Here is a 26,132-nt window from a genome sequence, read left to right on the forward strand (position 1 = left end):
AGACATTAGTAGATATCTGGTTACTAGTGTTATATCGAGACCAATCTCACACTTATTTTAAAATCCTGCACTGATGCATATAGCAGGCAAAACTAAGCAAATTTATGTTTTATCTTGATAAACTTCAGCAGCTGCTTCCAGTGGAGTAATGATGGTTTCTTCTGGCAAAAACTGCTGCTGCTGGGTTACTTTTGAGGCAGTAAAGATACCAAAGCTGTGTAACTAATTTTTGAAGCACTAGCTTAAAAAAAATAATTGTCTTATCACTAGGTCCTCTTCCCTGTTATTTCTGTTACAGTTTCTCTGCTGTTACGTCCTTCCATCACAGCCTGCAGCACATCTCTTTCAGTGCAAGGACTTCACCTCCTGCTCACCGTTCCTGGGTATTCCTCTGTTCGAGGAGGTGTTTTGACTGAGTGCCCAATCTCAGTACCTGAGTCCCCAACTCAATGAGAATGCCAAGGCAAATGCCTGAAAGGAGTATTCAGGAAGTTAAACCTGTCCCATGGACGACATGGATCCAGTGACAGCTCCTTAGAAGAGGAGGAATCCACTTTTCTTAGAGTGGCTCCAGTGGTAGAAACAGATGGGGCACTATTTGGCTTTTATAGATACTTACAGAGAACTCACTGGTTTTGTCATGAGAACTGATCTCAACAACCATGCTGGCAAAGAGGAAATGTTAATCTTCCAGTCATCCCAAGGAAGAAGAACTGCTGTGGAACAAACACCTGGATTTTTCAGTGCAAAGAAACATAAGAGATGGAAAGTAATTCATGCAATATGAAGAAAGCTACACACCAAGGCCCAGCTCATCTTTATGGATGGAGGTCCTGATGACATGTGCTATGTGCTTATCAGTTCTGTGGAAAAACTGAGCTTTGAAAGACTCATATTCAAGAGGATCTTGGCTCTGCAGCTGACACAAATCATTGACTTGTCTTGCTTTGTGGAAGTTAGTGGAACAAGGTCAATTTAAACACACTGAGAATGCAGATCTAGCACAGAAGCATAAAAGCCAAGGGATTTTTGAACTCCTCCTGCCTTTCAATGTGCACTGACTCCACCAAGAGTGTGAGAGAAAGATTTCATCCCTGATTTTTCTCTCTCATCTTCAGGAGCACTTCCCTACATTAAAGGCTTAGAGATGAACAACTCCAGACCTGCTTTTGTCCGGCTAGACTGCTAGAAGAGAGGAATAAAAAAGATATGACCCATGTCTATGAGTTCTCTAAGCACTTGAAAAACAAGGACAAAAGGATAAAGGAACTGCTTACCAGTAACGCCCACACCAGCTCCTCTAACCAAGCATTCTGGTGCCACAGAAGTGACCACTGTGGTGAGCCATCCCTTATTACAATAATAAGTTACATTTCACTTTGTTTTCTTTCTTTTTCTGGTATTTCAAATCGAAAGTTCATGGAAATACAAACACTGGAAATATTCTCTTCTTGCTGATGTACCAGTGAGCTCACTACGCTGTTTCTTGGAAATGTTATTCATCTCTATGCTTTGGACTATGAATTTAGCCTGGCATTTACTGTCTTTAAAACTTGTAAAATAGGCACAATGGCCTTAAAGTGCAACAGTAACCACTGCATCATTGAGCGCTTCCTTCTGCCTTTTACTGAAGCACTTTGTATTTTTCACTTTAAAGTTACACTTTATTATTCATTCCTGACAGTGTCTCTATTCAGGCTGGAGACTGCACATTGCTCACAAGCTACACCACAGTACTGGAAAACCTCAACCTCCATAAGCTTGGGTTGACATTTGAAGTAAAATAAGGGGAAAAAAAGACACCACTGAAAAATAATACCTTTAAAAAGTCACCTTTCTGATAACTGAACATTATTCAGTCAGTTCAAAGGGCTTTTATGTAGTGTAGTCTTAAAGCAGACAGCAAGGTAAGAATCTTAACAAAAGGACCAAATAAGCACTAACCAACACTGTGAAGAGAACAACGAGGCTCAACTGGGTACCACCACATCTGTTTGCAAGGAACACTGGCAAAACACCCAGAAGAGCATAAAGCAACCAACACCGACAGTTAAACCTGCCAAAGTGGCTAAATCAGGATGCAAGAACTGAGCAAAATTACATGGCTTCAATTTTTTAGGTTTACGTTTGTGTAAAGAAACATCTCAATTGTCTATCTATATATTCAAAATATGAATGTATTTCAAGATTTTAAAGTAATGCAGAAGAATGTAAGCATAAGAGAAGAGTGGCAAAATAATTTCCTAGCATTACTTGCACTCTGTGCACTTTTACATAATAAAGGAAAACAAAGGAAAAATTCTTAAGCATGAATGTTCACAAATCAGTGCATCTTAGAAAACATAAGAGATTTGCAAACTGATTTTTTCTTCCCACTGGAATACCTAGCAATGACTGGATTTTCAGAAGTCATCTCTATCACATATGATTTCAGAAAGTTTTCAAACATACACATTATGTTGTCAGGCCAAGCCTGCATTGTCTGCATCATTATCAATACTACTGCCTGCTGGACTTCTCTTTCTATGAAGTTCTCAGATGCTGTGACATAATACAGCCGGCATTTCCACCTTATCGAAAATTCTTTCATTGTTTTCTTTGAAGGAGTTTTCCACCATTTTGGAACAAATTCAGCATTGATTACTGATACAGAGATGTTGTAGATATGAGCAGAGACAAAAGAACAATGCTGAATTCAAACCACAGTTCCCAATTTACATCCAACATAACCTGTACTGGTTAAATAGATGTCTCATCAGCAAAGGAATTCCACAGCACAGCAAGGTGTCAAACAGCTCACTGTGCTGAACCTCCAAGTACTGGGGCTTTGTTACCTACCTGAAGGTCATAACAGTGATGTTACAAACCACAGGGGAGTACACACTGACCAGCACCACATAGCACGATGATGAAGAAATTGTTGAGGCCACCAGCAGAGCTGCAGCTCTAGGCCTCCTCTTTTTGTGGGCAGCTGGCACTAGAAAAGGACAGAACAGGGAAATGGGACTGAACTGGTTGGCAACCAAAGCAGGAGAAGCAAAGTAGAGAGTTTTATACCAATCAGTTAAGAGCAAGGGGTCAGTAGCAGAGTGGTTGTATCACTGTTATAGCTGCCGTGACCAATTGTGTTCTTCCTGTGTAGAACAAACTTCTCTACACAACCAACAAGAGTTAAAAATAAAAGCTACTCCAGAACTAGTGCTGGTTGTCCATGTTAGATGAAACAAAGTGGAAAGTACCAATACAGCTCCATCCAGAATCTCTGTACCTACACCTGGCCTCTCCACTCTCACCAAGGGCAATCACTACAGCTCTAGACTGGCCTAGGAGGCAGTTTCAAACCTACCACTCCTTGCATTGCCATGAGTCTTCTGTTCAGCCACAGGGCTCAAGCCCCTGGTAGCAGGTTTCCCTTTAACCCCTTTGCCCTCACACACAGCCTCAGAGCACAGTAAGGATCAACTGAGAGAAGAGAAAGGCAAAACGAGGAATGTCACTGGACCTCTCCCTGTAGTAGTCACTGTGTTCTGTGTTTGGCTCCAGATCCTTCAGTATGAAGCACTAAGAAAAAACTGCTCTGATCTATAGTTACAGAGACAAAATAGAGAGGCACCTTGTGATTTAATGCCAGGTATTTATCAGTGATGATCCAAGATAAGCAGTACAGTGACTGTTAGCTGTTGAGCTTAAGAGATATTTAGCAAAAGATGCCTCATCCAAACATCTTGGTAAAATTTAACTCAGGAAGTTACATTCACACCTGCCTAATATTGTTCCTTGCAGGCATAACTAAAATATTCTTGGATACCTGTTCTGAATTATTGCAGTAGTCTAAGATGCTGAAAATCTTGCCACATCCTACCCTGAAGGTGTAGCACTTTCCCACCAAGGATACTTTAGTTTGCTATGAAATTAATCAAAGTTATAGGTATGAACGGAAATTTAATTAATGCTTTCTGGAGATTTCTGGGAGCTGGATTTGAAAGGAGAAAGAATGTCTCCTGGGAGCAGTGGATCCCAGAAAATGGTCCTCTGCTCAGTGCAGCAACCTCAGTCCTTCACCCTTGTTTCCCATTTTATCCTTTGCTTCCATGCATGCAGCAGCAGCACACGTAAAGCTAATCACCCTTCCTTCCCCCTGGATCCTGGAACAAGCCACAGCCCAACAGCAAAACCACTAAAGAGCACACACAGTTCCCTCCCCTGGGAGATGAGAGAATGAACTGCACATGGTCTAAGCCACTGCTAAATCTTAGTACATAGCTGGAGGTACATATGCCAAAGGGTGAGCCTTAGTTAAGAATCTACACAGAAAAGCTGAGAACAGGTAGGTTTCAGTGTCACTGCCAAAAAGCACAAAACAGCATCCCCTGCAATGAGGAACTCACCAAAAGAGATTCTGGGTTACAGAGAATCAGCCTGGCCAATTCGCAAGCCACCTGCTCTGAAAGCTATTAATGTATAAATGTATAAATATATATGTATATTTATAAAATGTATAAATGTCTCTTAAGGCAGAGAAGGATTTAGGGTTCATAGTAAATATACGATGTACATCCACTACTGGCACCTTATACACTCTAAAGGCAGTCTGGAAAACAAGAAGGCAGAATGTGGAATCGACAGGTTTTCAAAGATTACTTAGATGATCAGTTCCTAATAGAGCAAACCAAATGTAAAGCTCCAGAGCTCAAATTAGCTTCAAAAAAACCAAGTCTAAAACACTCCCAAAGTAAACAGCTTGAGTCCTACTTAACTGAGGAAGCCAGAAAGCTGAAATATGCCACTTTATCTGACTGGAGATAGTTTTACAAATTGCCTGAATGCAGTACAACGGTCAGCAAGAACACACAAGCCCTGAAAACACTGAAATGTACCCCAGCAAAGGTAGCAGACAGCACACCATTGCTAAACTACTCATGGCATTGAACTGGGGATCTTGGGAGAAAATTATGAGCTCGGCCCTGTAAAGGGCTACTCCCGCAGCTTGGAGAGCGACTCCTGTGCAACCATTTATAAGCAGCAGAATGTTTTTTCTGGTAGGGCTCAGAGAGCATTTCCAACATGGCGTAATTGCTTGCACGCTTATTGAAGACAGGGACAAGGGCAGGAGCAGAGTGATTAAAAGGGAAAAAAAAATCTGTTTACAGCATTGTGCTGCTTTTCAAATTATGTTTTCTTACACGGCTCCAGTTTTAGGCACAACTACTGAGTTTCAGGCTAATGTAATACTGGTGCAAGTATCGCAGTGGAGAATCTGACTTCATGTGCTATGGCATATATTGTTGGTGGCTCTGTTACTGCATTTTACAAGGTCATTTTTTTTGGTATGGGAACACTGTTATTCTTGGTGTGCAAGGCCTGCTATGGAAAAATTAGAAGTGAAGGGGATAAACTTCACGATGAAATATTTTCTCTCAGAATGAAAGCACAGATTTTAGAGCATCATAAAGTATTAAAAATGTCTTCCAAAATTTATGTCCAAGCCTTCCTTTGGTTTTAGAACTATGTAAAAAGATAAAAACATACCCAAGCTGCTTTTTTCCATCTCTTAATATAGCTTCATTTGCTCTTCTTCAGAAAAGAAAGTTTGTACTTCTTTATTTCATAAATATGCTCCAGAACAGCTTCTGGATGATAATTAAATTAGACCTAGTTGAATTCTCAGCAGAAAAAGATCTCCCCCCTCCCCAGTTCTCCATTTTTTTTTTCCTGTCAGAAGAGATGGAAGGAAGGGAATAAAATCTGACTGAGAAACACAAGGCTGATTCCCTCTCATAACTCAAAACTGTGAGCTATTTCACAGCTCCAATGTGGGTTTCCCATTTTGTGCTCATTTGCCCTGCCACAACCCAGTTCTAACAGCAGCATGAAACTGCAGCCACGTGGAGGTCCAGCAACCATCACTGCAGCAGTGAACCAAGGGAGCCTGTGCTTGTACCTCACCCATCCCAAAGAGGACCTCAGGAGTACATCAGGATTTTCTCCTCACTGCTTCTCCTTCACAGCCAGTCACAGCAGCACAAGACAATCCCAGACATCTGGAATCTCTGGAGACACACACAGCATGGAGAAGGGCACCAAAGGGAAAAAAGAGGAAGGAAAAATAACTTGCTTAATTTTAGGGTGGAAGAGGTTTTTTTTTCTATATTTCTTTCATCTCTCAGTCCAATTAATTTTTTGTGGGCAGCTGGCACTAGGAAAGGACAGAACAGGGAAATGGGATTGAACCTAAGGGTTAGCAACCAAAGCAGGAGAAGCAAAGGAGAGAGTTTTGTGCCAATCAGGTAAGAGCTAGGGGTCAGTAGCAGAGTGGTTGTATCACTGTTACAGCTGCCGTGACCAATTGTTTTCTTCCACCCTTCCAACTGAAAGACAAAAAGAAAACAAAAACTATCCTACAAAATCCTTCCTTCATTTGAAGGACCAAGGGGTGGGAAAAAGAGAAGCTCTTCCTCTCTTACTGAATCAGACTTCAAATGCTTACAAGTATTTTAGACTATTTAAGTCTCCAATAATATTTTAAGATTACTAAGGATTCTTCCTGAATTCATTTCATGTAAAAAGGGCCCAATTCTGACTACCTCATTTGTGCAAACAGACTGCCTAAGTCCTAATACACCACGTCCTCTATTTGATAATTGCCAGGGACTTTTGATACAAATTTGCCATGTCGAAAGACATCTAATAAACAGTTGTTGCAAAGATTACTCTTTCCTGGTTCTGCCACACTTCTTCAAGTGAAATTTCATCAAATGCAACACCGATCTACTCACTTCTCACAATCACTCCTCTCCACAGATGTACCAGGACAGAAAAACCCTGAGGGTTGTCTAAGTGCTTATATCAAAAAGTCTGACTTTGTGCAGTTTCCTTTCCCACACTGATCTCTCCCTGTGAGTGCAGTGCACTAGGATTTTTGCATTTACTTCAGCATGTGCCATGATACAGCCCAAAACCTGCCAAAATCAGAAGATCCCAGTGCAAACTTCTCATTGAGATTTATATTGTGATGCTCTGAATGGAAGAATCTGCCTGTTTAAGTGCAACTTTCTAAAGCAATAGAATCCAGCTAGCAATAGAATCCCTGGAAGTTACAAAACCAGAAAATTGATAGACTTCCATCTGTTTAACCAATTGCTCTAATCAATATCCTTTCCCCCCGTAATGTTTTGTACAGACGTTGTCTCTCAAATACATAACTGCAGAATCAATGGAGTTGGGAGTATATAAGAATTTCAATTTTACAAATGGCAAAACATTATGAAAATATGAACTGCGAAAGCTATCACGGTGCTTAAAGGCACAGAGTTTATTAAGGTAATCTGTAAAACATCACTGAACAGAAAAAATTTTTGAAGTCAACAATCTACAGGTTTTCCTGAGACAGCCAACTACAATGATAATAATCCAGGATAATTATCTGAAGATGATTTTCCTCGTTTCACCCTAACCTTACAACAGTGCTCTAAAAGGAGCTCCTCAGGGAAATGGCATCACCCAGAGTTCCCACTTGCCCAGATGTTTCTCTCATTATGTTACAAGCCTGTCAAGAAAAGGCAAATTCAGGGTTATTCTAATGATAGCAAACACCTCATAAAAAACCTCTCCAAATTTACTTTTCCAAGGAACATCATTTAAAAAGGCATTCCCTGTGCCCAGGAGAAAAGAAAGCATCATTTATAAAACATTATTACCAGAAATCTTGCAGATATTAAAAACAAACATCCTGGAATGTCAAGCTGGTGATAAAACTGCAGCGACAGCATGGTGGGGCCTTACCCGCAGTGCGCGGCTCAGCACGCCTAAGCAGGACTCCCACCAAGTTCAGCAGGAGGTTTTTCTGAGTTAGGGGGACCTGACTTCAGGCTGACTGGGATGCTGAGCCTGCAGCTCTGCCTTCCCTCCCGTGGCTAGTGGGTTCATTTTGTGGACCACCAGCTGGGGATCCCATGCGTACAGTGACCAGCACAGCCTGCACTCTCCTTACTTTTCCAAGGCTTTTATACTCTGCTGGTGCTATGATTCTTACCTAGATGATGGATGGTTTACATAAATTTATGGTGATAATAATTATGACATTTTTTGGTCAGTTTATCACATGACTTGGTAGTTGATTTTATTTTACCACTTGGATGGAGGAGAAGAGATTTGGCCAGGGCACATGCAACTGACCAGAGATTTACAAGCTTTGCCTGCAGATGTTGGTGATTCTGCAGCTTTGATCACTGTCTCTAAGTATTATAAATAAATGGCAGCATATGATACTGAATAAAAAGAACGACCTGCAAAAATACCGAAAAAGAACAAAAAAAAGTCCTTCACCTCTGCCGGACATAATACACAGTGGAGTTTCATGGGAGAAGTCTTTCAAAAGACTGGAATGGGCTAGCTGGGTCACAAGCGCTGTCCTTCACATCACAAGCACTTATGACCCTAAGTTGCTTGCCTGTTTCAGGACTGTCTCTTGATGCTTTCCAAGGAAAGCCATACACTTATTTCCAGTATTTCCTGAGACCATACACCTATCTGTTCCCCTCTCACCCTGTGCCCCCAAGAAGGGATGCCCTGGGTGGGACATGCCGAGCCTGACACGGCTGCTTCCATCCCTTGCCTGCCCCACAGGCTCCTCAGATGTGCTGGCCGTCGTCCGCTGCGGGAACACGCGTGGGAGCCGCCCCGACGCCTCCCGCAAGGCATCGAACCGCGGCGCCGGAGCAGCTCTGCCTTTGCCACCGCTGCCCCCGACAGCGTAAAGCCAAGGAGGGCGAGGGACACCCCGTAAGCGCCCGGGGAAAGCCCTCGGGCGGGGGAGCCCTCGGGATCGCGACGGGCGCGGGCGGCGTGAGAAGGAGGAGGGGAAGGCAGACGGGGCAGGTGCACGGCGCCGGTTCCCGTCAGCTCGGCCAGCCCCGCGCTGCCCGGCCGCCCCCGACGGCTCCGGGGGACGCGGGAGGGTGGTGGGGGAGGCGGGGCGGCACTCACCTGCCGCTGGCTGTGGTTGCCGGCACCTGTGGGGGCGTGGGGCTCCCCGCCGCCGCGCAGCACGGTGATGTGCAAGGTGAGCAGGAGCAGCCCCAGCAGCAGCAGCAGCTCGGCCGCCAGCCGCACCATCCTCTTGAGCCGGGCGGCTTTAGGGCCCCGCGGCGGCGGCGGCGGACGCGGAGGAGGCGGAGGAGGAGGAGGAGCCGCGGCGGCCGCCGCCGCCGGGGCCGCCACCGGAGCGGCCCCGGCGGCGGCCCCAGGAGCCGCAGGACGGGCGGCGGGGACCGCGCCGCTCTCGGCGTCGGTGGGGCGGGCGGCGGGCGCGGGGCAGCGGCGGCAGCAACAGCAGCAGCAGCAGCAGCGGGGGCCGCCGCACCACGGCGGAGCCACGTCGGGGCGGGATGCCGCGGCGGCGGCCAGAGTCCCGGCGCTGCCCGGCGGCGGGCGGCAGGTACCCGAGGCCGGCGGCGTCTCTGCGGGCAGCCCTGCAAGCCAGAGGCACCGCGGGCCGTCGGAAGGAGGGAGCGGGCGGCCGAACCCCCGCCGCCTCGGGGAGCCGCGGCCGGCGGAGAGCAGCGGGTTTCGGCGGCCGGCGGGGACACGCTGCGAGGACGGGGGGAGCCGGGAGTATGTGTGCGAGGGAGAGGGAGGAGGGAGGAGAGCGAGGCGGGGGAACCGGGGACGAGTCTCACATGGCGGGGAAGCCGGGACGCTCCGAGGGGAGGAGAGAGCTCGGGGCTATCGCCTCCCTCCGCGCGCGGGGATGGGGGTGGCCCCTGAACCAGCTTCCCCCGCTGCCGCCGCCGTGTCCTCGCCCGCCCCGCCGCTCCCCCCTCCCCTCCCGACGCCCGTCGAGGCGTCGCCCTGCCCTGCCCGCCCCGCCGGGCCCGCGCTGCTCCGGCCCCTCGCGGTGCGGGGGCGACGGAGTGGGGCGCGCCGCGACCCCCGCCGGCTCCCAGCCCTCGAGCTGCGAGCTCCCCGGGCAAAAAGGGGCAGATTGCAGCTTCCCTCTCCCGTCCCCCTTCCGTTTCCTCTCTACCCCCTGGCTCAGCCGTGGGAAATGGGATAGGGGGCGGAGGTCGAGGAGCTGCAAAAAGCTTCAGCTGCCCGCTGCCCTCCCGGCGAGCTGGATACCTGGCTCCATCTCTCCTCTCTCTTTCCTCCAGTGCCGTAGGGCTGGCAGGGGTAGCGCCGCACTCTCTCCTGCCACCGTGCGTGTGTGTTTGCAAGCGGCTGCCGCTCCTCCTGGCTGCTGCTGCTTCCAGACCCACTTTCTCGCCCCCTCGCTCTCTGTCGGGAGAGGTACGTGTCGGATGCTTTTATACTGCCCTGCCTCCTTCCCCTGCTCCCCTCCTTTTCCTTCGCCCTCTCTGCAGCTTCTGCTCCAGCCTAGCGTGTCCCCCGCAACCCTGCTCCCCTCTTCCCCGTGCCGACCTGCTCCTCTCCGTGCCCTGCTTTGCCAGGACATCCCTTCCCACACACGGCTGCACCTTGCATCCCGACTGGGATCTCTGCTCGGCTGGGATGGATCTGCCCTGGAGAGACACGTCTCTTTCAGTTGGTCTCTGCGTCCCTAGCGGGACTCCAGTCAGGATTTGACAGTCCTTACTCTTCCTCTTGGTTGCTGACCTGTCTTAGTACTGTGGAAAAACCTTTCTCTCTCAGATGGGAGGACCTCAAATTTAAAAGTAATGTGGACTTGAAAATATGTGAAAATGAGGGTTGGATTATCACTTGCTATAAGTTAATATCTCAGCATCTGGTCTGAGGGAGCTGGACCTCTTTGTGGGTGCTCAAGGTGCAGCTCAGTGTAACAAGAACAAACAGAGCTCAAATCAACTTCAAGCATAAATAAAGCCACCGAACAAAAAATGGGAGTTTTGGAATCTTTGCTGTCATTCTTGCGCAATTGGGAATGTTATGTGTAAAAATGAGGATACGAACAATCTGTGAGTACGTGACAGCTGAGAGGCTGAATTGGTCTAAAATGTCTAAATTGGGGAAAAATGAAACTTTTTCATCTGGAGACCAGTGTCCTCCACAGGTTTTCCTGCAAGGTGAGGGTGAGATGTTCTTCCAGTGTGCAGTGCCAGCTGGGACAAGGCACATCATGGGAGCCTTAGCCCGCACTGTGCCCTGGAAAATGGGCACTTTTGAGGCATGAGGAGAACCAGAACTCACTGGAGGTTCCTTGAAGGTCTTGGAGCATCTGAAGGCTGTGGTCATGAGTGAGTCAGAATGATGTCTTGTACTCTTCAGTTGATAGCCACTGTCAATGATTGCACAGGAATCAGGCAAGAATAGAGTTAATATAATTACACTGGGGTATCATTGAAGATGAGACCAAAAGCCACAAGCCCCAAACCTTCAGATTTAAGGATTTTCAAATCCACAAACATACTCCATGTTAGCACTGCAGTAGGAATGATCAGCACAGATGATTGTGCATGGCAGATGGGTCTGCCCTGAGTGTGTCAGAGGTACAATTCTTGTGAAATCACTTGTCGAAAAATACCCGGTATGGCACCGATGCTCTTGGATTATACAGAGCTATTCAATACTGCATAAAACCATAACAGCCTGTGGGACTGTCACATGGCTTTTAAAAAATGTGGTGCCTTTTTTTTTTTTTTTTTGGCTAATCAAAATATTGAGAAGATAAAAACACTGATTTTACTTCAGTTGTCATCGCTTGGCCTTGGCTCTCCTCCTGCCACCCTTGCTGTGATCCTGGTGGCAGTGAGCAGAAGCAGGGCAGCTACAGGAGGCAGGCTTGGCAGCCAAGAGGTGCAAGTGTCCTGGTTATCTCTGGAAGAGTACGAGACATGAGTCTGACTCACTCATGACCACAGCCTTCAGGTTTGCTGAAGTCTGATCATACCTAGTGGCTGTCAGTGAATTCCGGCTGTTGAAGAAAAGTGGAAACTTGGCACATGAGTTCTGTATTTCAGAGCTTAATAGTACCAGTCGACAGCCAGAGCAAGACTGAAGGCTCGTAATGCGAAACAGTCTGAGTGACAGTCTGGTTTAAAACACACACATGGATCTGCCGCTGAGCTCTGGGTAATGCAAGTTCTCCCTTGCCTTATGAAACGGAATGGAAAGACATCTTTAATCCAGATGAGATGGGCCTGTACTGGTGTGCATCTCCTCGTGGCACATTAATGCATTGAGCTTTTGTGCAAAGCTAGGGAGGGACAGAGCAGTGCTGCTCTCAGCTGCAAGTGGATGGCAGCAAGGAATCAAAGCCTCTTCCCACTGGAAAAAGTTGGTGTAAAAGTGGCACTTGGGAATGACGCTGCTGCCTGTGTGGCTGTCTGGGGCAGCGATGCAGGAGTGGGCACGCGCATGCTCTGGAGATGTCCCTTTAAATTCACAAACACTCTTCAGTCAGCAGATGACTTCATCGATGAGTCCAGATGGCTGAATCAAGACCTGTAGGGGAGATGGATTTAAAAGCAAAGGGGAAATTTCTCTTTTCCCAGCTGGGTGGACACATGCTCAAGCAGCCACCATTTAGTCCCTGGAAGATGAAGTCAGGGTTCATTCAGAAGGAGGAGATTCATAGCTGGCATAAGGGGGATACTGCTCCTGGGATGTGGTTGTGGGCACTCAATGGGAAGTGGATCAGCAAGTGGGTCTGACAGTGATGCTGGGATAAGATAGGTGTGTTCCTGTGATAGCTCCCTGTAAAGGTTCTCAGCACACACTTCACTCCTCCAGCTCCAGCTTTTACCTTCCATTTCTCTTCCTTCCAGTGATAAAGGCAGACTCAGCTCCAGTGCACTCCCAGCTTCTTGCCAGTGCCAGGGGAAATAGCAAGAGCCATTGGGAAAAGAGCCCAAGCTCTTTGATGACCACCACAGTGCCCAGTCAGGTGGTGTAGCTCAGCTCATGGCAGTCAGAAAGCTATGGGAGGTCCTCTGATACCCTGCCTCTCGCACACCTCACAGATCCCATGTTCCTCGTCGCACAGCTTCAAGAGCGAGTAGTGGCTGTCCATGTTGCAGCCTCCACCACGGGGTGAGGACTCTCTCCTGGGAAGTGTTTCAGGAGCCTGTTGGCTACAGCTATGACACTGCCAGAAGAAAGGCCCAGGGTCTCCCTTACAGCAGCCTGCCAACAAAAATACCACTGTACCACCTTCAGTGCTCCAGGCCAACAAACTTTGTCCAGGGCTGAATTTGTCATGTCCTTGCTGACATGTCCTGATGGTGATGCTCCTGTCTCCTGCAGTAGCCATCACAGCTTATCACCCCATGTACTGTCCACCACACTGCCTGGGGCCAGCCCCTCTTCATTGCTGTGCAGGCACCTACAGTTGGTGTTGACTCCTGAAAACCAAAGTATTGCCTGACACACAGCACACTGCAGAGGCTGGGTGGTCCTAGTAACTGAAATGAACATTTTGCTTCATTTCATTGATTGTACATGGTCAAGTGTGAAAAATCCTCACTTTGGATGAGTGCCACCAGGTGACAACCTTCAAGCCAACATGAAAATCCTGGATAAGAAGGGGAGAGAAAAAAAAATCAGTGTGATATAATATAAACCAACATAACTAGCTTCATTTGCTTTATCTCAGAAGTGAGAAAGACCACTGGGTTTTATGTCACAGTATCAAGACTCAGTGGGGTCCTATACTGAAGCAGTCCCAGCAATTAAAAATTATTGGTGTTTACCTGATTGTCCACTTTACCCCTTTACTGTCCATCCTGGTATTGCTCCAGTACTGTGAAGGCATCCTGCCTGTAAGATCTGACAGCTTTTCAGAGAAGCATTGCTGGTCCTCAGCCTGCACCCACTCCCAGGATGCTGTTGTTTCATCTTTAAGCCTGGGGGTTGCTTTAAATTTATCAGGGATGAAAACCTGGCTCCACTGAAGTCCTTGGCAAAGCTCCCATTGACTTCAGAGAAGCCAGGATTTCACCCTAAAATGCTTTGTAGATTATTGGTGAATGGAAAGCATACATCTGGCTTCTCCAGGGTTATTATTGTTGGTGGTGACCTCTGCTCTGGCAAGCATTGAGCAAGGCTGGGTTGAGATAGATGGTTAAAGCTTTCCCTACCTCTTCCCCTGCTTCCTCACAGGGGCTTTGCTTTATGGCTCATCATCTTGGATGCTGCTTATAAAGGAATACCTTCCTGTCGCCTGCCAGCCAGTGGAATTTAATGCCTGTTTGCCCACATTCCCCTTCCCCCAACGCCAGCAGATCAGCAGATAGGAGACAGAATGGCTGATTAGCTTCCTAGCTCCAACCTCTTAGCTATAAGCTGCAAATGCACACACAAGGGTCTTCTCTCAAAAAAAAAAAAAAAAAAAAAAAAAAGAATAACATTCCCTTGCAGGCAACCTAAGTCTTTCTGTGACTCATGGTTCCTTTATCTCAATAAATTACTACTTGAATAGTAACCAACCTCTTTTTAAAAGAACTGATTAGCTTAGAGTTCTCAATTTTCCTGCTTCTCCTTCTCCACTGGTGCTTTTCTTCCCGTCTACATATTTTGCCACCAGCTGGGGTCAAGATTTCTGAATTCTGCAGTGCCTGTGTGACAGGCTGGAAATTCAGCAGCCACTTTATTAAAAATTGAAGCCAAACTGGAAATGTATAACGAGTCTGGATTATGGAATATGGAAATGGAGAAAACAGAAAAAACAGTCCCGTCCAGTTTCCTAACTGCTAGGTTGGGTTTTTTAATACCAAAGTCTCTTTATTTTACACTCTGCCACATTTTCACTTTTCAATATGCTGCACATTTTTGTACTGATGATGTGCAACTGCACTGGAGCATTTGCCAAGCTGTGGCAGTATGGGACTGTAGGAACCAGCATGTCAGGCAAGGTTTTCCAGAAGTGCCCAAAGACTCTGAATTCTGCTGACTTTCATGAGAGCTTGCCACAAGGCAAATTTGCCTCTTTGGAGAAATACAGTGAAACCAGCAAACGCCTTTACTCTGAAGAGAGTTTTAGCACTGCAAAAGTGCCTGGGTTGGGTGCAGTGAAGCTGAGTGTTTCAAACAGAGTAAAGGCTCCGACTCTGATTGATTTACCATTGTTCTGGTGGTTTTCTGGCAGCAGTGACCCATGTGACAGAGATGGCCCCCTGGCCCAGAGCAGGGAGGCAGCCCCCTGTTTTGGCAGCAGTGAGCCATTAGATTGGCTCATCCACTAACTTGACTCAGCCGAATTTATCACTAAATTCAAATTATTACATAAAATAAATGAGGCTGCAGCTCACCCTGTGCGTACACAGGCTGTCTGTGGGTGCATAGCAGTACCCAAACAGGTCTGGTGGGAGCTAAATTCAGAGGAAGGAGGTGATCCTGGCATAGTTGACAGCTGAAAAAGATGTAAATTACCCTAAGGTATTGTTTGACTAAGGCTTGAATTTCTTGATTGCTTCTGATAGGTCTTATCCTATGTCCAGCAGTGCAGCAGCCAGTGTTTTTGAGAGTTTAAAAAAAAAAAATAGAAATAAACAGAACAATTCATGCCTTCTGCACCTATGGTTTTAAACTCTTCACTTCCGCAGGGAAAATATCACATTATTGGCTTGCAATTGGCTTTTTTCAAGACTGCTTTTGTGACTCTGGAGATAAGAAACTTAATAATAATAATAATAATAATAATAATAATAATAATAATAATAATAATAGAAACATAAGGCAAATTCAGGCTGAAGGACAGCTCTGCAGCAAGAAAGGGAAAAGAGGATTTCATAGTGAATGCTGTGATGGTGGGTGAGATGAAGGCCTGTCTCCTAAGAGGTGTTTACCTGTGTCCATTGCAGGAGGACCTTCATTCCCAGAGGTGAAGAAAATAGACCTCATTTCTGAATGACCTCAGGTTTTAAATGTCACCTTACTTCATCTGCGTGATTTAACACACCTGTAGCACAGCCTGTGCAAAGGGACTTGAACTCCTGTTAGTGAGTTGCTGCACTGGCACAGGTAAGGATCTGCCTAGTCTAGTTATTCCTCCTGGAAAGGAGATCAAGGGGCTTTATTTTATTGATTTTGCTCAGTCAGTTCCTCTGCTTGGTAGCCAACACGTTTGTGTTTCCTAATATCTTTGTGCAGTGCTTTGTCAAGTCAAAATTATGCCACATCAGTGAAACATTTGGTTTTGAAACCTCCATATTCTAACACTCCAGTAATTAAATATTGAAGTGCTGAATTTACACTAAAATTTCTCAGCCCAATTTTGAGCTAGTGCTTTAGGAACCAAACAGTACTAATGATAAACACTCTCTTCTATAAAGCAAAAGTTTCCAGATAAGCACTGCACACCACAAGCTGACGTAAGAGGAAAAGTTCCACAATCCTGTCATTAGAGAAGAACTTTGTTCAACAAAGGTGGCAGAAACATGAAGAGTGGGGGCAGGTTCTTTCCCTGCCATTTGCCTCTTTCTCTGAGGGCCATTGGTACACCAAATCAGAGCCTAATGACAAATGCTGTATTCCCTGCAGAGACAGCTGAATGATCTGTGACTGGTCTTTTAAAATAAACATTTTTTCTGAAATGCAGGAAAAAAGCTTTTATGGAAAGTAAATCTTTGCTCTGCAGGGATTGTGACAACATGCCCAGTAAAGGTGTTTGGCTGTAAGGAAACACCATAGAATAGGCTCAGTTACTACAGCAGGTGAAAAAACAATTTGAACTAGCACATGTGTTTAATGCTTTTTATTAAGTTGCTGAGGTGTCAAATTAATTCCTCCTGGACTAAGGATGGGCAGTTGAATTAGATGCTCCTTCCAGCAGGGTTGAAGTGCAGGCTGTTTCTGTGTCCTTCCTTAGTGCAATGTTTCTCACAGCAGTGCCCATGTCTGCGATGCCTCAGTACCTAAAATAATAATCACAGTACTAAATAGTGAGGGACTCCCTGGGGAATGTCCCAGCTAGGAGAGGACAGGAATAACTGGGGAATGTGGAGGATGACTTTATGTCAAATAAGGCAACAGAGAAAGAAAACAGAATCTGGGACCTCTCATGTAAAGTATTTAATTCGAAGAAAACCATTCTCTGCTATCCGACTTCCAGTGTGCTGTCTGGCAAACAAATGTGCACATTGCTGGTGATCTCAGGCACAGTTTGGATAGCAACAGCTTCACCTACTGTCCACAGTGGAATGGTGGAAGTCTGAGTGGGTCTGAATGAGATGGTCAGAGCACAGAAAGAAGCTGCAGAAAGCTCCAGAGAGCCATTGCAAAAACCTGATTGGTGCATGCCAGTATGTAGCAGGCAGGGAGCACAGACACTCACCAGGCGCTGGGGAAATCACACAAACATCTCTCCTGGTCCTGTCAGAGCAGACGTTGTTGGCAAAGTGCTGTGGTTGGTCTGGGTTGGCAGGAGGCTCCCCTCTACACAGCTTTAATGGGGGCTTTACAGCCATGCTCAGCACTTGAGAGAGGGAGAGACAGAGGGAGAATGGTTTGAATGTGCAGCACTTTGGTACCTGCAACTGAGGAAATCACTGCAGATCAAAGTATGTGTTTATTCAAGGCAGCTGGCCTGTCTGTAGAAGATTTTAACTCCTCTAGTACCCTGAAGACAAGAGCAAGTGTGAAACACAAGGGCGTGGAAAAAGCAATACCTGGAGCTCCACCTTGCTGACAGTTACTTGCTGCTAATGAGCAACTAAGATTTTTCTTCTCTCTTCATTAGTAACATCCTTGTGCAGTTGGAATTGGCTTCAGGAGGTGATGCAATGCTACACAAATCCTCATGGGAGGGTTTGAAAGACTGGTACGGAAAAGGGGCACACATCACTGTAAACAGCACAGCCCCCTCTGATCAAGCCTTTATAAAATTTCTCATTTTATGCAATTATATCATGTAACAGTTTATACATTTCAAGTGCATTTTCTTATACATAATGCCATTCTTTCAAAATGTGACATGTGTGGGCTTATTGTTGTTGTTGAAGCTGCTGGTATTTTTTTCTGGATAGCCAATCAGTCTGTCCAGCTGGCAGAGCAGTTGGGCCAGCTTCTTACAGTTTTAGTTCCAGAGTCACCTTTTCACAAGATTAAAAACTCTGAGGCAGTTTCTAGCCCTAGATCCACAAAGCAGGTTGTTGATAAGATTGTTGGCTCAAGAAAATAGGAAATTTGTGGCTGGGCCCACTATAAAAGGAAATTCTTTTCCATGATTTACAAATAAATGAACTTCAGTGCAGGCAGGATCAGACTCTGTGTATGAAGAATCTTTTTACTGTATATGGAGATATATAGAGTATGAGACATATAAGTAGAGAGATCTTTTTAAAACAAGAAACTAGTTGAAACAGAATGAGAAGGGGAGAGAAGGAGGCTGGGAAAGCAAATGAACCCTTTTTTGACTTCTGGTTCTTAAACTCAAGTAGCTTTCTAGTAGATCCCCGGGGGAGTTCTTCTGTAAAATGCTACAATTTACAAGTGGGTTTAACTATAACATGTTGCTTTTCAACCACAGACAGACAGGAAAAGATCCAATTGACACCTGCATCAGAGAACAAATGGGACACAAAAGATGAAACTCATTTCAAAGGGTCTATTTATTTGTCTCTTGTCATGGATTAAACCAGGGGGGCTACTATTTCAGGATGGATTCTGCTCCCATTCCAGTCAATGGGAAAAAAAAAAAGCCTATTTGAATGAATAATGCAGAACCAGCCCCTTGGCAAAGAAAAGAGTTGGACTTTGCTGAAGTTTTACCGACAGTTCTGCAGTAAGGGGGGGTATAGTACTTCTGAAATGCTCGACTTTGAAGCCAGATGTTTGAAATTTGAATATTCACACTTGCAGAACTTTAAACAGACCGATGAAAGTTTACTGAAAAACAATTGGGAATACAAGAATTTTTTTTAAGAATGCAAAGTACCACAGTGCTTTTTAAAAATAGGTTTTCAATTATTTGATTCAAGTCTAACTCAATTTAGAAAATTCTTCCTGTCTAAAGCAATTTCTTCCTGTCTAAAACAATTTGTGTGTGTGTGTAAGAACAGAGAAAAATTGCTGAAATTATGCTTTTTAGAAATTCAAACCAAAGAAAAAAAATTACTACCTCATTGCCAATAGTTTCATTAAAGGACATAAAGAGATGCCAAAGCAAAAACTCCAAATCCTGAATATGCTTAACAGTTTGTGTGCAGAGGTTGTGTTTACAGAGCTCCCCTAAACACGTGCCCATTTTTGCACTTTCTGTTTTGGTCCCTGGGTGCGATTGAGGTCCTGAGCTGCTTGGCTGCAACCCAGCCCTGCCTGCCCAAAGCAAGAGAAAAAATCCCTGACACGAACATTTTGGCAGCTCTTTGTTTCAAAGAGAACAGAACTTTGTCTCCTACTTGCTGTCCTTTGATTTTTGTGGATGTGGTGGTGGCCTGGGTTTCCAAATCCCTGTCCCTGCCAAGCAGCAAGCCAGGGTTCTCATCCTCACCTACCTCTAAACCCCTGGAGCTGTGCCGAGTTTGGTCCACACTTAAGCTTTTGGCAGTGTATTTAATCGCTGGGGGGGCTGTGGGAGTTAGAGCATGGACTGTAATCTGCTGTTCTGCTCTCATCATGAATCTCACAATTGCTTTTTTCCCCCCTTAAAACCTTCGAACTTGGAGCTACTTAAGTGTACTGAATTAGTGGGATATATTTTAAACTGGCATTGCTAGTGATGACATGTATAGAGGAAATGATGAAGTCAAAGGGGCTCCAAAGCAGAAGGCGAACACTGGTAGCTGCAGATTTTAACTCCCAGCTCTTCAGCTCTGGGCACTCCAGCTTCAACAAAGAGGCCTGAAAGCTGCATTTGGGAGTGTCACTCCTGGTGGCATTTGCTGCTGCAGAGCACCCAGAGTCTGGAGGCCACCCCTCAGAGGAGGCTGCAGAATCTGGACTGTGTAGACAACAGAGGAGCAGCTAAACCCCAAACGTGTCACAGAGCAGTAGCTCCAGCACACAGAAGATGATGGTGCACAGGTGCTAACTCTGAATTTCCTGCCTTTTGTAGCGAGTACTGTGCCCCTTCCAACCACATTAAAATGCCATTAAGAAATAATTTCATGTTAAATGCTAGGTTTTGGCATGCATTTACTCGCTTGAAATCTGATTTCTGCCTTTTTAACTCCCAATTGCTCCTCGAGGCTAAAGGACACAGGGGTTTTACATCAGTTTTACTCTTCTAGTTTGAAACTGGTATTACTGGGGTGTAGCTGCCCCCTCCCTGCAGGTAGGGATTATGCAAACAAAGTGCTTTCCAATTTGCAGGAATAATCAATACAATAAGCAAAAAGTGTAAAGCACCTTTTGCTGTTAACCTCCCTTTCGTTAGGGATTTCACTAACTTAACAGTTTCAACTAAAAAAAACCCCATACCCTCCAACTGAAATAGATAGAGAATGTATGTGTAAACCGGATACAGGATATAAAAGGACTGGGAGGCATGGTCATTCCTGCTTGAAAATGCGATTAGAGACATTAGGTGTGAAGACATCAATTGGATGTGTGTGAAATTCAAGCTGCTGATTGTAGACTCATAAACAAAAATAGTGATGGTTAAAGGTGCTGAGCCTGCAACCTGTCCCAAGAATCCCAACCAAATTCACCTATGTTATTTGACTCCCTGAAAAACTGATTTTTAACTGGGGGGAAAATGAATCTGTAAATGTTTAAATTGCTCTGGTTTGTCTCCTTCTTTTGGTTATCAAGCCTACAGAATCTTTGCAAATTAGTTAAGTACGGCAGCTTTAATTCTGTCTCTAGTAAACACATGGCAATTCTCTCAGAAGCAGAAGACTACAAACAGTTCTGGTTTGAGTAGAGCAGTGGTTATATCTGTAATGGCATCTACTTATTGTAGAGACCAGTATCAAATGAATTAGTTGATACAATCCTTAAAGAAATAGAGGACTTGCAAGAATAACATAAAAAGATATTTGATACCTCTCCAGTCCACTGACATTCTTTGATTGTTTCAGCAAAATACCAGACAACAGTTGGTTACCTGGGCTTGCAGAGAGACTCCTGCTAGAACTGATGACATGGACTGAACAATCAGGGCTGAAAGGGCAAAATTCTGCCACTGACTGAAATTTATTTAAACAGCAAATTTTTAAAAAGTAGACTAATCAGAAAAATTCACACACACATATATGTATATATAAACCTAAGAAGTGATTGCTAAATTTAGCAGGCAACTCAAAGCTAATAAAGCTAAACAAAGCTGAAGGAAAGTAGGAACTTTCCCATGTGAGGGACCTAGACAAAAAGGAAGGAAGGGAGCAGACATGCAAGTGGATTGAAAAGTAAAACAGTAACTGGTTTACACAAAGGGAAATTACCTCTTCCATCCTATTAGACAAAGAGAATGCAGCACCATTAATTGACATGAATTCTGGAAGCAAAAAGGACCATATTTTTAAGTAAATAATGCCTAACACTGTAGAAATGAGTACTGGGATTCAGACAGAAAAGTGTTGAAACTAGAAGAACAAAAAATTTCTTAGCAAATCTAAGCATTCCTATGTGACCAAAATCACTCCCTTGTATAGCATAGTACTAGCAAAATCAGTGGTGTTCCATCTTTTTTTTAATGTGGAATGCTGCATTTGTTTCACATGGATCCCTGTGCAGTTCCTGAGCCTACTGATATTACTTTTGTTTTCTTCAGCTGCCTGTTGCTGCCCCACAGATTCATAAACTACAGGCTGAAAATCTCTTTTCTAAAGGATTTCAACCCTTGGAGCACAGGACACAGTCATCTCAAGACCAATTTAAAAAAAAACAACTACTGATGGGAGTGGAAGATTCTGCATTGGACTTAATTATCTAGGGCAAGGAGAAAACATCCCTTTCATCCAGGAATTGTGCAATTTTCTATTATGGGCTACAGTATCTGCTTTAAAGTGAGTGACAAAACTCATATTGAAATAAACAGAAGAAGGATTTGACTCATGAGGGTTCAGACATTTTGAAGGATCTGATTTGCTGATTGCTGACAAAAAAGAACATGGGAAAAACAATTCAGTACTTAGACAATATACTTGCAATGACTGATAAGCCCCCAAAAAACCCAAACCAAGCAAGAAACCTGAGCTGATGTCTCCACAGTGCACATGTGTATTTATGAGAGTAAGTTTGCTTGTTGCCCAAGTGGATGTCCAGGCCATGCAGAGAAAATAAATTTTTTATGTAATTTGGGGGTTTCCTTGAGCTCAGGAGTGTGTTTATTTATATATTATTTAATACAGGAACAGTACAGGAAATAATCTGCACTCAAAAGACTGGTCAAGGCTATCATTACAAATTAAGAAACCAGGCTAAAAGACCAATGTGTTAGGCTGACAAACTGGATTTTAAATTAAGTTTTAGCTGGAATGAGTTTCTAAAGCTATTTTTAGCCTCAACCATGTGAGAAGCACATGGCTCCATAAATACATTCCCCTCAAGAATAAGTTAATGGGGGTGGGGTTTGTGGAAGGAAACAACCTAAACAATTCATTTATAGTTAATAACCGAGTCAAGAATTTTATAGCTTTGTTTTTGAAGCATTTGTCATTAAAGTGTGATTCACTTTTGCAATTACATCTATTCACAGACCGACAGTGCATGGGACAGTGGGCCAATGGAAAGGTTCAAGTGTGCCTCTCTCAGCTGCCCTGGGCCTCCCTGGAGCTCAGCAAGAGGGGCATTGCTCAGCAGTTTGGTGCAGCTGTGGTAAGATCTGGCTCTGAAACGCCCCACAAAGGAACCTGCCTTTTCCTTTGCTCTTACAGAGAGGGCTCTGGGAGAATCAGCCTACATGAAACCCTCGGGGCATTGTTTTGGAAAACGGCACGTAAGCATAACAGTAAAGAAAAGAACAGTCACAAAATAATGCCCAGACATTTTCACCAAATATACAGGGAGGGACCCACTGAATGCCCTAAACACATTTGGTCTTCCAGCAGAAGAGAGCACTCCCAAGAGGAAGGATTTGTGCAACAGAGTCTGTTTTCCCAGCTACATCAGCAGACCTCACATAAAACCATAGCTCCTCCACAAACCTCCTCTCCTCTGGGTAGACATAAAGATGACAAAGGACTCGTGCAATTAAAGAATATCAGTATGTCCTCAGTCTTCAAGCATTTCAGTCAGGAGATGCTCCTTAGCTTTAGAAAACAAAGTAAAGAGGCAAAAAATAGAGAGAGATAATTGGGACTATAGGGCTTGTTTATTCTGGTTCATCCCCTGACCTGTGAGGTCACAAGCCAGTTGCTTTGGTGCTGCAGCTCCCTGGGTCTGTTGATGAGTAAATCCAGTTCTGGTATGAGAGCAGAAACGGAGGACTTGGCTGCTTCTTCATTTTACTTGTTTTTTTAAGTCATTATAGACATCAAATTGCTGTTGTCGTGGTGAATTTGGCTCCCAGTCTGGAGGCGACTCTCTGAGTGATCTCCAAGACCATCTGTGGCCAACAGGGTCATAGAGCAAAAGCAGCTGGACCTCTGTGCTGATGAAGGATCTGGAGGAGTTAGCTGTCTGCTCCAGTTTTGCAGATTTATTATTAATTTTTGTCATGTTGGATGGCAGATGTAAAGGTTTTTCCCTCAGTTTTCACGACTGCTTTGTTACATGGGATTTTCTCTGGTACATGATCCACATAAAGGTTAAAATAAATGCAGAAATCCATAAAAGAGACTCCATTAGCTGAAATGGCAATGAACTATATTTTTTGGCATGCTGAAGCCTGGGTTTCACCTCCCTGCTCTATATGTTCATGTGTGTATCTCTGACTATGGGCTTCATTTTCTTAAACTGTACAGAGAAGTTTATCTTTGGTTACTTCTACTGGGGACTACTGGCTTTCCTCCTTTCAACCTACAGATCAAAGACATTATGTAAAAACAGTGCAATTATGACTAAAATAAACACTTTAAACTCTGATACTGTGATTTCATCCAGATTTTTTTCCCCCTAGGTTTGTATTAGCACTCATGTGACTCAATCAGCGTTGGTAGCAATCCCCTGCTGATCCATCATTTGTACACGGAAGACTTAACTGGTGCAACTTGTATTTTATTTCCTTTTTCCAGCCTGTCAAAAGTACATGCCCTTATGAAATGTACATGTGATACTTAGAAATCAAAAGAACAGCTAATTAATTACATCCCACCTCCTCATATGGAAAATGGATCTAAACTAGCATCTAAAACATAATGTGTTTGCTTTAAATAGCCAAATGCTGAGGGACCAGAGAGATCTGTGGGGAATTTTTGGCACCATATGAAGATTTTTTCAGCCCTCTAATCCCCCACCCTTGAATTCTGTGGTGGGTTAGTAGGGAAAGGATATAAAAATGTGGAATTTTTTAAAAAGGCTTTTCTCTTTGTTTTCTATTCTCTTTGGCTGCACTCTTATATTTTAATACCGTATAATAGTAAGGAACGAGGAGGGTTGTTCAAAAATATTTTTTAATCTTTATTAGAAACAGAACTGCCTTTTGATGCTGCTGGACCACATTTACCTACAAAGCCCTAAAATGGCTGAAAGAACTGCAACCATAGCTTCTACTTAGGGGTTTTGAGGGGTACCCACACAGTCTGAATGACTGTTGGCAGTGGGGAATACCAGGCTCTCACTAAGTTTGTACGTGGTGCTGACCACTTCAGTATCGAGGCATTTCCCTGGGGTCCAAAATTAGATACCAGCATTGCTCTTTTGCTTCAGAAACAAAAAGATGCTTTGCTTAGGCTTGACTTTTTTCCACTTAACCCCCCTGTCATTAAGGCATATTTGACTTTAATTTACCATAATGGGACAGTGTGATGAATTTAAGGGTTTTGGTGAACGAGGAGGGGATTGCTTATGTATTAATAGCTATGAAGTGGAACAACAGTGAGAAATGGAGTGAACTTCAGTCTTGGCTGTGATGGGAGTTAGTTCTCTTTCCTCCAAGAGCACATGTACATTTGGGCTTCTTTAGGGCTGTATACCTTGCCCTTTCAGACTTCATTCTATGGCCTGCAGCAGAAAAGGAAATCTGAAAGTTCAAAAAAAGCTTCTGGAAGGAATAAGAAAGGTACAGGGAATATAAGGGTTTATGATAGAAGGTTTCATAATGCAAAAGTATGAAGGCTGCCCTATCCTATTCCAGTTGTGGAGGTAGATGCTTGTTTGCTTTTCCTTACTCCTACATGCTGTATAATTCCAGCATCTATTGCCATTTGCACAAATTAACAACAGGGCTCCTATCACTGGAATTTACAGATTTCTTCCACCTGCAGTCATTTCTATTTCTTACCCAGTTTGTAAAGCACAATCCAACCTCCAATTTCCATGCCATGGACAAGATCTCACATTTCCATAAAAAAGAAGTAAAACTTGCTGCTAATACTTATTCAAACTGATCAGATGATCCCAGTGCCTCACTTAGGCACACAGGCACAGCTCCTGCAAACTGAACTGCTGGCATAATCTCACATCCCATATGGAATGTAACATCAGACTATTAGGAACATTAATGTAAACTAGCAGTCATATTTAAAAAGAAGAATTAAGGAAAACTATAAAAATTAGAAATGTGCAATTTTACAAGGAGGAGAATGTGAATGTTCACATAAAAAAAAAAGAGCAGTATGAAAAGAACGGCAATTTGCCTTGTATAATGCATGAAAATGTCTGGGCTTCTCCATTCTTATATTTGATCTTGAAAAAACATTCTCAGATGATTAGAGAAAAAAAATCACTAATATAGAGTAAAAATGCCATTTTAAAATTGCATTAAACATTGTCATTGGACTATATGCATGCTACCTCACGCTCTTTGATGAAGTTACAATAGAATTTTTTTTCTTCTATCGAACAGGGAAAACACAATTCCAGTAAATACTATGTTCCTACCAAAATAAATGGATCAACAGCATGTCACCCTGAATTATCTTGAGAAAAATATCCAGCAGAAGTTATAGCAACATCACGGATACGCAGACCAAGTATCTTAAACCAGTCAAAGTATCTATTATTGCTTGTTTTTATCTTTCTCTAAAGGGAAGCTATTTTTGACCTCTAAGGAAGGTCAACTACTTAATTATTGTACTTAAGACAAAGCTACTCTGTGCACAGGAAATGAAAGCTAAAGAGAAGCACTTTGAGAAGAAAGACGTTTTACTCTCTTAAATAAATGAGATCTCAAA

The 26,132-nt window shown here is 44.1% G+C and overlaps 2 protein-coding genes and 1 long non-coding RNA gene across 10 annotated transcripts in view; 1 reads left to right on the forward strand and 2 right to left on the reverse strand.

Annotated features, from left to right (window-relative positions):
• The window catches only part of ISM1 (isthmin 1), a 40,629-nt gene extending 31,500 nt beyond the window's left edge, over nucleotides 1–9,129 (reverse strand). The window contains exon 1 of one of the 2 annotated variants that reach the window (XM_053939155.1): nucleotides 8,986–9,129. In XM_053939155.1, the coding sequence (XP_053795130.1) occupies nucleotides 8,986–9,114 (129 nt within the window). In that variant the 5' untranslated portion in view covers nucleotides 9,115–9,129. The remainder of the gene's footprint in view (nucleotides 1–8,985) is intronic. The other variant, XM_053939154.1, reaches the window with a different exon arrangement.
• Nucleotides 9,130–9,372: 243 nt separating this feature from the next.
• Nucleotides 9,373–23,725, forward strand: LOC128786109 (uncharacterized). Of its 7 annotated transcripts, XR_008430179.1 has the most exons (5): nucleotides 9,508–9,612; nucleotides 10,152–10,287; nucleotides 15,777–15,936; nucleotides 21,629–21,863; nucleotides 22,556–23,725. XR_008430179.1 is itself a non-coding variant. In XM_053939163.1 (3 exons), the coding sequence occupies exons 1-3, from the start codon at nucleotides 9,387–9,389 to the stop codon at nucleotides 10,560–10,562; spliced, it is 300 nt and encodes a 99-aa protein (XP_053795138.1). In that variant the 5' UTR covers nucleotides 9,373–9,386; the 3' UTR covers nucleotides 10,563–10,855. The 7 variants fall into 7 exon arrangements, 5 of the variants coding, with proteins under 5 accessions (XP_053795138.1, XP_053795137.1, XP_053795136.1 ...); XM_053939163.1 differs by lacking the exons at nucleotides 9,508–9,612; nucleotides 15,777–15,936; nucleotides 21,629–21,863; nucleotides 22,556–23,725 and adding exons at nucleotides 9,373–9,436; nucleotides 10,449–10,855; XM_053939162.1 differs by lacking the exons at nucleotides 9,508–9,612; nucleotides 15,777–15,936; nucleotides 21,629–21,863; nucleotides 22,556–23,725 and adding exons at nucleotides 9,373–9,436; nucleotides 10,544–10,855.
• On the reverse strand, nucleotides 16,655–17,404 carry LOC128786110 (uncharacterized). The gene is made up of 2 exons (XR_008430180.1): nucleotides 17,249–17,404; nucleotides 16,655–16,829 (listed from the first exon to the last, which is right to left on the reverse strand). It is a non-coding gene; the product is annotated as an uncharacterized LOC128786110 (long non-coding RNA).
• Nucleotides 23,726–26,132: the final 2,407 nt, after the last annotated feature.

This window comes from Vidua chalybeata, chromosome 3 (assembly GCF_026979565.1).
Source record: "Vidua chalybeata isolate OUT-0048 chromosome 3, bVidCha1 merged haplotype, whole genome shotgun sequence".
Lineage (NCBI taxonomy): Eukaryota > Metazoa > Chordata > Aves > Passeriformes > Viduidae > Vidua > Vidua chalybeata.

Excerpts from the sequence above, each read along its gene's own strand:
- LOC128786109 (XM_053939159.1), top strand. The coding sequence starts at position 9,678 with ATGGCGGGGAAGCCGGGACGCTCCGAGGGGAGGAGAGAGCTCGGGGCT. Across the intron at positions 10,288-10,448 it reads CTCGCTCTCTGTCGGGAGAG|GACATCCCTTCCCACACACG; the intron begins GTACGTGTCGGA and ends CTGCTTTGCCAG.